The sequence below is a fragment of the Cherax quadricarinatus genome, chromosome 6 (assembly GCF_038502225.1).
Source record: "Cherax quadricarinatus isolate ZL_2023a chromosome 6, ASM3850222v1, whole genome shotgun sequence".
Classification (NCBI taxonomy): domain Eukaryota; kingdom Metazoa; phylum Arthropoda; class Malacostraca; order Decapoda; family Parastacidae; genus Cherax; species Cherax quadricarinatus.
In genome coordinates this window covers 20895775-20909504 of record NC_091297.1, presented here as the reverse complement: position 1 = coordinate 20909504, position 13730 = coordinate 20895775, and the positions used below count along the sequence as shown (strand labels likewise).

Sequence of the window (13730 nt, the reverse complement as noted above, 5' to 3'; positions counted from 1 at the left end):
CACTCCCAGGTCTTTGACGTTGGTGTTTCGCTCTATTTTGTGGCCAGAATTTGTTTTGTACTCTGATGAAGATTTAATTTCCTCATGTTTACCATACCGGAGTAATTGAAATTTCTCATCGTTGAACTTCATATTGTTTTCTGCAGCCCACTGAAAGATTTGGTTGATGTCCGCCTGGAGCTTTGCAGTGTCTGCAATGGAAGACACTGTCATGCAGATTCGGGTGTCATCTGCAAAGGAAGACACAGTGCTGTGGCTGACATCCTTGTCTATGTCAGATATGAGGATGAGGAACAAGATGGGAGCGAGTACTGTGCCTTGTGGAACAGAGCTTTTCACCGTGCCTGCCTCGAACTTTACTCTGTTGACTACTACTCTCTGTGTTCTGTTAGTGAGGAAATTATAGATCCATCGACCGACTTTTCCTGTTACTCCTTTAGCACGCATTTTGTGCGCTATTATGCCATGGTCACACTTGTCGAAGGCTTTTGCAAAGTCTGTATATATTACATCTGCATTCTTTTTGTCTTCTAGTGCATCTAGGACCTTGTAGTAGTGATCCAATAGTTGAGACAGACAGGAGCGACCTGTTCTAAACCCATGTTGCCCTGGGTTGTGTAACTGATGGGTTTCTAGATGGGTGGTGATCTTGCTTCTTAGGACTCTTTCAAAGATTTTTATGATATGGGATGTTAGTGCTATCAGTCTGAAGTTCTTTGCTGTTGCTTTACTGCCCCCTTTGTGGAGTGGGGCTATGTCTGTTGTTTTTAGTAACTGTGGGACGACCCCCGTGTCCATGCTCCCTCTCCATAGGATGGTAAAGGCTCGTAATAGGGGCTTCTTGCAGTTCGTGATGAACACGGAGTTCCATGAGTTTGGCCCTGGGGCAGAGTGCATGGGCATGTCATTTATCGCCTGTTCGAAGTCATTTGGCGTCAGGATAACATCAGATAGGCTTGTGTTAACCAAATTCTGTGGCTCTCTCATAAAAAATTCATTTTGATCTTCGACTCTCAGTCTGGTTAGTGGCTTGCTAAAAACTGAGTCATATTGGGACTTGAGTAGCTCACTCATTTCCTTGCTGTCATCTGTGTAGGACCCATCTTGTTTAAGTAAGGGCCCAATACTGGACGTTGTTCTCGACTTTGATTTGGCATAGGAGAAGAAATGCTTTGGGTTTCTTTCGATTTCATTTATGGCTTTTAGTTCTTCCCGCGATTCCTGACTCCTATAAGATTCCTTTAGCTTAAGTTCGATGTTTGCTATTTCTCTGACCAGTGTCTCCCTACGCATTTCAGATAGATTGACCTCTTTTAGCCGCTCTGTTATTCTTTTCCGTCACCTGTAAAGAGAGCGCCTGTCTCTTTCTATTTTACATCTACTCCTCCTTTTTCTTAGAGGAATAAGTCTTGTGCATACATCGAGTGCCACCAAGTTAATCTGTTCTAGGCATAAGTTGGGGTCTGTGTTGCTTAGTATATCTTCCCAGCTTATATCGGTTAGGACTTGGTTTACTTGGTTCCACTTTATGTTTTTGTTATTGAAGTTGAATTTGGTGAATGCTCCCTCGTGACTAATCTCATTTTGTCGGTCTGGGGCTCTGTGCATACATGTCTGAACCTCAATTATGTTGTGATCTGAGTATATTGTTTTTGATATGGTGACATTTCTTATCAGATCATCATTGTTAGTGAAGATGAGGTCTAGTGTATTCTCCATTCTAGTAGGCTCTATTACTTGCTGGTTTAAATTGAATTTTGTGCAGAGATTTAAAGCTCGTGTGAGTGTGAGTTTTCATCAGAGCTGCCTCCTGGTGTTATTACTGCAACAATATTATTTGCTATATTCCTCCATTTTAGGTGCCTTAAGTTGAAATCCCCCAGGAGCAAGATGTTGGGTGCAGGAGCTGGAAGATTTTCCAGACAGTGGTCAATTTTTGACAGCTGTTCCTGGAATTGCTGGGATGTTGCATCCGGAGGCTTGTAGACTACCACAATGACTAGGTTTTGGTTCTCGACCTTTACTGCTAAAACTTCCACTACATCATTTGAGGCATTAAGCAGTTCTGTGCAAACAAGTGACTCTGCAATATACAGGCCAACCCCCCCCCCCTGTTGCCTGTTCACTCTGTCACATCTGTATAGGTTGTAACCTGGGATCCATATTTCGTTGTTTAAGTGATCCTTTATGTGGGTCTCAGTGAAAGCCGCGAACATTGCCTTTGCCTCTGCAAGCAGTCCACGGATGAAAGGTATTTTGTTGTTTGTTGCTGGCTTTAGACCCTGTATATTTGCAAAGAAGAATGTCATCGGACTGGTGGTATTGTTGGTACTGGGGAAGGGGATTTTTTTCCGGCATTAGTATCTGTATCTGTTGGTTTGGAGTGGAGGCCATCGACTGTGGTTCCACTCCAGGAATGACTGGATTTGGTGTACAATTTCTGCCATTTCCTGCCAGTTTTTTTTTCCTTCCTGGCACTAAAAAACCTCTCCCTCTTGAGTGGCTGTGGCTACCCAGGTTTTCCCATGGCCTGCATGTTTTGTATCTTTTTGTCCCCTTTAGATGGTGTGCCTGGCAATTTAAGTTATAGCACAGTCTTTCCTGTACTGAAGAGGTACACATTTCAGGGTGAAAAAGCTTACAGGAAGGGAGTTTGCATTTTCCTGTTGTCATATGGGCACGGCATTTTCTAGGGTGGTCATAGTTGCACGTCCCATCTGTTTTTCCAGATTTCCCATGTCTGCAGATACCAAGTGCATAGTACGTGCACAGGCTTGGTTTCCGTTTGCCTTGGGTTTCTGTGACTGTATTCCCTGTTGGTGCATGTTTACCTGTCTTATTCCTATCTTCCCTAGCACCAACAATGGAGCTCCCACCAGTTGTTTTTGGTAATATATCCTCACTATTGCTGAGTTTCTTGACGAGGAATGTACATACATTCACCAAACATTCACTGAGTTACATTTTCCTCCTTTTTTCATCAAAGACTGCAAGAAATGAGCTCTTCAGATCATTAATTCTCCACGCATCAACACCACTCCCAACAAAGTTATAATTCTTCCCAACAGCCAGGTTGCACTGAACGCCTCAAAAGTACTTTCACAAGCTAACACCAGAGTCGCCATCGCTTCTAGCACTTCAATAAAGGATCTAACCAGGACAAAATCCAAGCATCACGAACCAGTCAATGCAGGAGTTTACACTATACCCTGTGGAGGCTGTTACAAGATTTACGTAGGTGAAACAGCAAGAAACCTCGACACCCGCCTCAATGAACACATTTACGCATGTAAGAACGATAACTTGAACAACGCCTGTGTACAACACCGAAATTCCACCAATCATCTCATGAAATTCAGAGACGCCCAATTAGTGATCAAAGAAACTAATTTCCGCAGACGCAAGTGCCTCGAATCAGCACTGATCGCTGTTTCGAATACAATTAAACAAAACAACGGCAGTTTCACCATCTTCGAAGTCTTAGCAAGAATCCTCCTGAAAACAGTAAACCCTGCCATCACATAGTCTCTCCTGTTATACTACACAAGCACATTACAAGGAGTGAACACTGAAACAAGCTGCCTCTTTCCAGTTTATATTTGTCCAACCTATTTTTATGTTACCCAAGTAATACCTTTTATATCCTTTTTCTCATGTACGAATTAATTGCTCTACCATATTGTATTACTTTTGTCACTACTACTACTACTACTACCACCACTAGTGAACATCGAAATGGTACCTCACTATTATTGCACCTCACTCTGAGCCTTTATATACCCTCTGTGTCCATGTATTGTTTGTAATGGCTTGATAAAGCTCCTGGAGAGCGAAACGTTGCCACAATAAAATGTCACATTAGTTGCACTTGTGTCCTTTTACTTTACATATTGTCGGTAATTCTACCAACTTTATTACAAGTTTTATATAGTATATAATTTTTCGGTAGGATGCCAGCTGGGTCAGTGTACTGACAAGTCACACCGCATGCCTTTTCCATATTACCTGAATGAGCTGTCAGCTAGTGACAACAGCACCATCGCCTCCATCCCTCAGCAGAACGGCAACGCCAAGCCCAACAACTTGGAGACGAGCGAAGCTCGAAGTCAGCAGCAATTACAGCAGCAACAGCAGCAGCAGCAGCATCCCAGCTGTCATTACCCACCAGATGCTCTCCATGTTCCTGGGGTGTTCACCTGTCGCTTTAACCCCGGCATCAAGAGGAAGAAAAAAAAGCCAACTAGTTTCGTTCCTCCTCCTGTACCTGTTCTGCCTTCTATAGGTGTGCCAAATAACAATGGTCGGATGGTGCCATTCTGGAAGCGTCCATTGCCACAATCCTTGTCGAGTGATCATGAAGGTAGTGTGGGATCCCGTGTCAACATTCAGCAGAAGCTGCAAGAGAAAAAACAGCAGCAGATAGCTGAACTGCGACAAATCGAAGAGGAAATCAAAGCTGGCAAGCTAAAGCGGCCACATCCCAGTGATATTTCTGAGTCAGGAACTCTTCGTCAGCCCATCCCTCGGGCCAAGAAACAACCGTGGCTGAAACCTGAGCCGCTAGACTACACTTACCTGGTGGTGGAGCCCTCAGCGGCGCCTCTGCCTGCTCCTGCACACAGAAAGCATCGCTCTCAGACCCCAGAGATACTGTTAGCGCCTCACTACCTGGACAACACCAGGATCTACTACGACTACCAGGACCCACGCTGGAAGTATGGCAACAACTACCACCTACCCTCTGATGATATGAGTGGATCCAGCCACTCCAAACATTCCATAAAAAGACGCAATAGAAAAGGCGATAAAAACACGGATAACAGAGACAAAGTTATTTATAAATCTTACAGAATACCATCAGATCTCGACAGTCAGATATCGCTACCGAGATCGTACACTCTTCCCAGGGAATTCAAATATTATAGAAGACCCAAGTCAAGAAAAGCTGTGAGAACAGATCACTTCATGGCCTCGACAAACTCCAGCGATGGTAAGTTTTGTTCTAATAATTGAAGTTTCTTGAATTATTTTCACGGGATAATATATTAGATGGTGAAACAGCTAACATATCTGAGATCTCAATATGAAAAGGACTTATAGAAGACAGAATATATGGAGAAAAGAAAAGCGAAGTAAAATGAGTAGTGAGGTAGTGCAAAGTGAGAGCCTTTGAGAGAAATTAATGAGTTGAGAAAGCTTGAGGAGCTATGGACTCGATAATTTAAAATTGAAAGAGGGAAGATGTTAGATGGGCAGAAGGTACTGGAAAGATGGAAGGAATATTTTGAAGGGTTAAATGTTGATGGTCAAAAGGGAGGAGGTGATATGCCTTGGGCAGGGAGGAATAATGTCTAATAGGAGTAAGGAAGAGAGGTGAATGTGGGGAAAGCGGATGAGAAAATTGATAGAATGAAAGGGGTAAAGGAGCTGGAACAGTATGGAATTAAGATTGGAGTGTTTAAAGCAAGCAGTGATACAGTTTTAAAGTGGCTTGTGTATTTCAGTATGTGGATAAAAAGAGTGTAAGAACTATTGAGAAGAGAACTTGTTGAGTATACAGGGTAAAGTGTATGGTAGAATTATTAAAAGATTTAAGGGTAAGGCAGAAAGTAGGATTGCAGAGAAACAAGAGGATTTAGGAATGGTAGAGTATGTAGAGACCAAGTGTTTACACTGAAGCTTAAAGAACTGTTAGGTGCATTTATGAATATGGAACAAGCAAATGATAAGATAGTTTTTATGAGAAGAGTAAGGTTCTAGTTAGGTTATGTAGGAGAGAAGGGAACTATTTTCTTGTAAAACTTGGCTTTAGATAGAGATGTGTAATGTCATATTAGAGGGAGGGAATATGGAGGAATAAATGTGTCAGCAGATGGGTCTATTAAAGGTGAGGTGAATCATAGAACTGATAAATAAACAACTAGATAGAGTGTTGAGGGTTCTGTGGAGAGAAAGAAGTTTATGGTCGTGAAAAAAAAGAGTGTACCAAATTACAGTAGTCCTAACCCTTTTGTATCAAGGTGAGGTATGGGCTTTAAACGTTGCAGCAAGGAGGAGGCTGAAGGTAGTAATAGTAATATAATAATATCTTTATTTCTGCAAGTACATGTACAAGGTATACAGGTCTAGCCGACATCAACGACATACTACTGTATAGAAAGCCGCTTGCTATGCAGAGCATTTCAGGCAAATTAGGTCAGTTTTGTTCCAGGATACGAACGACCCACACCAGTCGACTAACACCTAGGTACCCATTTTACTGATGAGTGAACATAGACAACCGGTGTAACGAAACACACCCAACGTTTTCACCCTTACCGGGAATCGAACCCGGACACTCACCGTGTGAAGCAAGAGTTTATGCCACCAGTAGAGATGTCTTGGTTGGAAGCAATGTGTGGTGTGAATATTATGCGGGGAATTTAGAACATAGAAATTAGAAAACAGTGTAGGGGTTACTAAAGGTATTATTCAGAAGGCAGGGGGTGGTTTGTTGAGATGGTTCGGGCATTTAAAGTGATTTAAAGATATGTGAACTGAATAGGATGACCAAGAGAGTTTATTAATCACAGGTGGCCCGGTGGCCTGGTGGCTAAAGCTCCCGCTTCACACACGGAGGGCCCGGGTTCGATTCCCGGCGGGTGGAAACATTCGACACGTTTCCTTACACCTGTTGTCCTGTTCACCTAGCAGCAAATAGGTACCTGGGTGTTAGTCGACTGGTGTGGGTCGCATCCTGGGGGACAAGATTAAGGACCCCAATGGAAATAAGTTAGACAGTCCTCGATGACGCACTGACTTTCTTGGGTTATCCTGGGTGGCTAACCCTCCGGGGTTAAAAATCCGAACAAAATCTTATCTTATCTTATCTTGTGGTAAGTAGGAGGGTTAGGGGTCATCCCAAATAGGGTTGAAGGGAGGCTGTAAAGATTTTCCGTGGTAGGAGCTTGAACACTCAGTAGGCATTTATTTGTGAGCATGTTGGATCAGGGTGAGTGGAGACATGTAGTTTTAGGGAGTTTATGTGCTGTTGGAGTGTGAACAGTGTAAGATTTGTGAAGGAATCCAGGGAAACTAGTTGACCGAACGAGCCCTGGGGTTGGGAAATTCCACTCTGAAGGAGGCGTGGGGATGTTACAGTTAGGAAAGTCGTTTGAATTGTAATGTCAGTGGTCTTTTTCAAAATACCTATTAAATGAATAATTATGAATATTTCCTTTCCTTGGATCACCCTACCTTGTGAGAGACGGCTGATTCAATTAAAGAAAAGTATTAGAATATATAATTATTTTTATATCAGTAGTCATGATAAGAAAGGCGCCGCCTCAGTGTATAATGAGACAAGTGTATGTTCGTTTTATGGCTGGTTATGTTCAGGTTCTTTACGCATCTACAGAATATCACAGCACTCATGCCCAGATTATTTAAATTTATTTAGGATTCAAGACATGCCGATTGTTCGCCTGTACCTTAACATTAAGAAGAGGTTACTGTAAGGTTTTGGTCATTCATAATACTTGCAGCAGCTTAGTATGACCAAGTGTGTTTAATAAATCAGGATTTGACGAGCTGTTGTATTGCGAGCAAGTTGATGATCTTTGTAAAGAAATACAGTACAACCGGTTAATGGAACTTGTATTCTGGAGGTGGTAAGTACAGTGTTTATACTCTCCAAGGATAGGTGGGGATGTTGAGTTTCGTCTCAGTATTTCAGTTATGAATTTTCGTATACTTCTTGAAGGATATCTAGGTAATGAAGATTAACACACATGCAACAGCTGGGCATCTTTATTGATGAAACGTTTCGCCTACACAGTAGGCTTCTTCAGTCAAATACAGAGGCAACAGTAGTAATGAAATAAAAATGTAATATATATATATATATATATATATATATATATATATATATATATATATATATATATATATATATATATATATATATATATATATATATATATATATATATATATATATATTAATCATGATTACCTCGGGTGAAACGCACCTAAAATTGCCACCTTTTGCGTATATCTCGCAAATTCTTATGTGTGGTGACTTATAAGGTCGGTGAGTAAAGAGTGACTTAGAATATTTATTATGACTTCGTAGTTTTATGACACCTGGTAACTAGTGAATGAAAGCTGTATGTTTGACAGGTAGCATGACACAGCTGACAGTCACGTGACTGCAACTATACTTACGTTTTAAATAGGATAGAAATTTTGTTAATTCTGACGAGAGTAACATATACAGCTAGCCCATATATCCTAATATTTCCCACAGGTGATGTTGATTCATGTGATGAAGGAGACTTGGAGGAATCTTTGAGTCGACTGAACAATGCCGTCCATTTCCACCTCAACCACAGTCATCACCACCACTATCACCACCACAGCTTCCTCCACAACCACCACACCAACCATGTGGGTGAGTCTCCACCTCACCCGCAACACCCACTGCGGGCTCGCATCCACGCTGCCTTCCACCGCAACCTGGCCAATACTCACGAGACTAAGTTGTGAAGATAAAAGTATTTATGTAGTGCTAAAACTTTGTAATGCTGGAAGCTCATTCCACCGTCTGTTACGTACACGACACTATCAGTGAGAGGTCCAAGAGGCTTCTTGCTATGTTTACAACATCGCTCACACTACCCAAATTTTAATGTTTGTGATAAAGAGTAGCCACTTTATTTTCAGACTGAGAAGGTGTGGAGTTAATAAAAGTATTAGTCAGAGGGCAGAAGAGGGGTTGTTGAGGTGGTTTGGTCATTTAGAGAGAATGGATCAAAGTAGAATGACATGGAAAGTATATAAATCTATAGGGGAAGAAAGGAGGGGTAGGGGTCGTCCTCGAAAGGGTTGGAAAGAGGGGGTAAAGGAGGTTTTGTGGGCGAGGGGCTTGGACTTCCAGAAAGCGTGCATGAGCGTGTTAGATAGGAGTGAATGCAGACGAATGATACTTGGGACCTGACGATCTGTTGGAGTGTGAGCAGGGTAATATTTAGTGAAGGGATTCAGGGAAACCGGTTATTTTCATATAGTCGGACTTGAGTCCTGGAAATGGGAAGTACAATGCCTGCACTTTAAAGGAGGGGTTTGAGATATTGGCAGTTTGGAGGGATATGTTGTGTATCTTTATACGTATATGCTTCTAAACTGTTGTATTCTGAGCATTTCTGCAAAAACAGTGATTGTGTGTGAGTGTGGTGAAAGTGTTGAATGATGATGAAAGTATTTTCTTTTTTGGGGATTTTCTTTCTTTTTTGGGTCACCCTGCCTCGGTGGGAGGCGGCCGACTTGTTGAAAATATATATATATATATATATATATATATATATATATATATATATATATATATATATATATATATATATATATATATATATATATATAACTGCAGATATAAAAGCATATTCCTTAATTAAGTGGATGCGACCTGGACCTGACCAGGTTGGGTCAATGGCATAAACCAGTAGGCGATTTGGACCTGCCTCGCATGGGCCAGTAGGCCTGCCACAGTGTTCCTTCTTTCTTATGTTCTTATACCACAGTGAAAAAATAATCAGGAAAACCTGAGCGCTTTCTAGTAATTATACACACATCTTCAGAAAAATAGGAGAGGCAAGAGAAATGCATGTTATATGCTTTATCAAGTGAGGTGATACCTCAGGTATCAAGCAAGTGAGGCGATACCTCAGGTATCAAGCAAGTGAGGCGATACCTCAGGTATCAAGCAAGTGAGGCGATACCTCAGGTATCAAGCAAGTGAGGCGATACCTCAGGTATCAAGCAAGTGAGGCGATACCTCAGGTATCAAGCAAGTGAGGCGATACCTCAGGTATCAAGCAAGTGAGGCGATACCTCAGGTATCAAGCAAGTGAGGCGATACCTCAGGTATCAAGCAAGTGAGGCGATACCTCAGGTATCAAGCAAGTGAGGTGATACCTCAGGTATCAAGCAAGTGAGGCGATACCTCAGGTATCAAGCAAGTGAGGTGATACCTCAGGTATCAAGCAAGTGAGGCGATACCTCAGGTATCAAGCAAGTGAGGTGATACCTCAGGTATCAAGCAAGTGAGGCGATACCTCAGGTATCAAGCAAGTGAGGTGATACCTCAGGTATCAAGCAAGTGAGGTAATACCTCAGGTATCAAGCAAGTGAGGCGATACCTCAGGTATCAAGCAAGTGAGGTGATACCTCAGGTATCAAGCAAGTGAGGCGATACCTCAGGTATCAAGCAAGTGAGGCGATACCTCAGGTATCAAGCAAGTGAGGCGATACCTCAGGTATCAAGCAAGTGAGGTGATACCTCAGGTATCAAGCAAGTGAGGTGATACCTCAGGTATCAAGCAAGTGAGGTGATACCTCAGGTATCAAGCAAGTGAGGCGATACCTCAGGTATCAAGCAAGTGAGGTGATACCTCAGGTATCAAGCAAGTGAGGTGATACCTCAGGTATCAAGCAAGTGAGGCGATACCTCAGGTATCAAGCAAGTGAGGCGATACCTCAGGTATCAAGCAAGTGAGGTGATACCTCAGGTATCAAGCAAGTGAGGTGATACCTCAGGTATCAAGCAAGTGAGGTGATACCTCAGGTATCAAGCAAGTGAGGCGATACCTCAGGTATCAAGCAAGTGAGGCGATACCTCAGGTATCAAGCAAGTGAGGTGATACCTCAGGTATCAAGCAAGTAAGGTGATACCTCAGGTATCAAGCAAGTGAGGCGATACCTCAGGTATCAAGCAAGTGAGGCGATACCTCAGGTATCAAGCAAGTGAGGTGATACCTCAGGTATCAAGCAAGTAAGGTGATACCTCAGGTATCAAGCAAGTGAGGTGATACCTCAGGTATCAAGCAAGTGAGGTGATACCTCAGGTATCAAGCAAGTGAGGTGATACCTCAGGTATCAAGCAAGTGAGGCGATACCTAAGAATTTCCAGCACATGAAAGCGTTCAGGTTCTTTGTATTATCTTATCTTTCTTCATTTATGGTAACTGGGTTCGTTCAACATGGACGCATTTACTATAATTTACCCATAAAACAAGTGGAACAAACTTCTCACTTTTCTAAGAGTCGAATTCCTGATATACAGTCCAAAGATGCAGTTACTCACAGGTGTTGATCAAGAGTTGTATAACAGTATTTACCCCTGAAAAGTGCAATAATTTCACTTAACTTCATCTTTAAAAGAAGTCATTTCTTATGTGCCAAATTTTTTGTTTTGTCAAATGAAAAAGGTATTTATACTCATTATATATTGTTAGGAATATTTACTGAGCATAGGCACGTTACGTTTGGTTACAGTAAGCATTTATGCACCTGGAGAAGAGAGAAGTGTAGAGGAGAGATTCATCTTTTCAGAACCTTTAACATAGTTCTTAGTCTTTCTGGAGGTCTAGAGAGATGACAACAAAAAGTTGAGTTATCTCTGCTCCTGAGTGTTCTTGAAGTGGTGCCAAAATCCTCAGGCTTACCAAGGTTTGATTTTTCGCGTATTTTAGAGTCCCCTTTGAGATTCTTTTAAATATTTTCAAGTCTTTTCAGATGTCTGTAGGAAAGTAAAATTTAATTTTAACACACTCCATGTAAGGTTTTAAAATTAGTTTTATGTTTCATAGCCCACAACGCCTTGAGCTCTTTATTTAATGTAATAATTCAGTCCCCACGAAGGGTTTTCATGATTTATAGGTTTTTTTAATTGGATATTTTTTTTGGAAGGTCTTCCCTCGTAGGTTCTAAGGATCTTGTACAGCAATATTGGAAAGATTCCTAAGTCTTTCTTGTCATTATCATGCTTCCTGGATTTTCCTATAGTATTAAGATTTTCATGCTATTAAGATTACCATGTCTTTTATAAGCATCTGGGAGTCTGAACGAAGACCTGGGGATCCACAGGACTGTCTTGACTGTCTTCAAGAAGGCGCTGGAAAGGCACCTAAAGTCAGTAACTGATCAGCCGGGTTGTGGTTCGTACGTCGATTTGTGTGCAGCCAACATTAACAGCCTGGTTGATCAGGTCCTGATCCACCACGAGGCCGCGGGGGCGTTAACCCCCGAAGCCCCCTCCAGGTATACTCCAGGTGTCTTAGATTTATCGATATCTTTGCACCTGCAGTTCCTTTAGGAAGTGTAGCCCTTTAGTACCGGGAGGTGATCGTAATGAAGGAAATCGTACGTTCTTTTCTTGGATTTAACCTGATTGCTTCCCATTCCCTAACCCCTGTGTGAGTACGGGTTTAGTGAAACTGTTCTTATATTATTCTAAGGATTCTTAAGTTTATGAAGATTCACAGACAATACAGAGATTCTGAAGTTTTTTTTTTTTTTAAAGTTCCCAAATTCCTCGGATGTTGTCAGGTTCTTTTAGAATACCCAAGATTGTTCTTAGAATTGCCAAGGCCATTCTTAGAATTTCCAATTTCTAATTACTCAGTTTACATTTGCATTTTATGCACTGAATTAAAATCTTATTTTTTTTTTTAGTTCAGTTTGTTCACCCGCAGTACCGTATTTGGTTCAATTTGTGATTCAAAAATTAGAAATTTGACTTCTTCGACTTCAAATGTGATATTACTTTTATAGGAGGTGCAACATTAATCAAACATTTTCTAGGCGTTGCGGGACATAGAGAAGGTTGGGAAGCACTGCTCTAAGTGAATAATCTCACTATTGTGTTCCTGGGTATACCTGGAGATGGTTTCAGGGGTCAACGTCGCCGCGGCCCGGTCTGTGACCAGGCCTCACGGTGAATCAGGGCCTGATCAACCTGGCTGTTACTGCTGGTCCTTAAAGTTGCTGGGTATTTCTAGATCTTTGTGGGTAGTCCCGAACCTTGAGATTGTTTGTCTCTATTAATCCTCGGTCTTGTCTCTAGATCAACAAAACTTTTTATTCTTTCTATATTTTCTAGATATTACAATAATCTTTTAGGGGTCATCTGTTTCTAGAGGTCTCTAGATCCTTCTCGAAATTCCAAGATATATCAAGAGATACCAAGATAACAGAGGTAAACAGATCTCAATAGCGAATCCCAAATACTCCTAGAAAGCTGCAGGTCGTCCTAGAGTCCCCTGGTTCTTTTATAGATGTAACTTGCTCTAGTGTTTCCCTAGTCCTTACTCCGCTACTAAGATGATCCATTATCATGTTGTGAGCTTACACACATTCCCAGATACGTCACTCACCATGTAAGATAAATGCTGTATCTCTTCATGGTTAACTTGAGCTTCCATCACCTTCCTCGTTAAACCTACGCCCCCCCCCCCCCCACATGGCGTGTTGTTCATCTTCTGTGGACAAAACTAGTCTGAGAACCACAGTTCTTTTAATCAGTATTTTGTCTTCCAGTTGCTTGCTTCATGGGCGATTAAGGTGTTCTCGATACAGGTGTTAAAATGGGGTTTTGATACATCAGATTTGATTACCTCTCAGTCTCTGCATGACCCCTACAGGTTTAGCGCGTCCCGCTCATCGTAATTAGTTAAGATGTTAGGATTTTTTTTTATGTTGTTACTCAGTGAGAGAAAGTATTGACTATTTAAGTCTCCATTGATTGATCAGACAACTTGTATGTCAATAAAAACGCCATACAAGATTAAGCCTTTTTTGTAGTTAGTGTTTCGCTTGGAATGCTCTTTATCAAGTTATGGAAAGAAGCATCTTACTGTGTTTATCAGAGAAGCTCACCCAGCACAAGTCTCTTGTTATAAGATGGGTGGCTTAGTG

At 41.6% G+C, this 13730-nt stretch overlaps 1 protein-coding gene across 3 annotated transcripts in view; it reads left to right on the top strand.

Annotated features, from left to right (window-relative positions):
- Window positions 1-8827, top strand: part of LOC128692572 (uncharacterized) — a 48192-nt gene extending 39365 nt beyond the window's left edge. For all 3 annotated transcript variants that reach the window (XM_053781735.2, XM_053781750.2, XM_053781742.2), the window contains 2 exons: window positions 3950-4990; window positions 8287-8827. In XM_053781735.2, the coding sequence (XP_053637710.1) occupies window positions 3950-4990; window positions 8287-8525 (1280 nt within the window). In that variant the 3' untranslated portion in view covers window positions 8526-8827. The remainder of the gene's footprint in view (window positions 1-3949; window positions 4991-8286) is intronic.
- Window positions 8828-13730: the final 4903 nt, after the last annotated feature.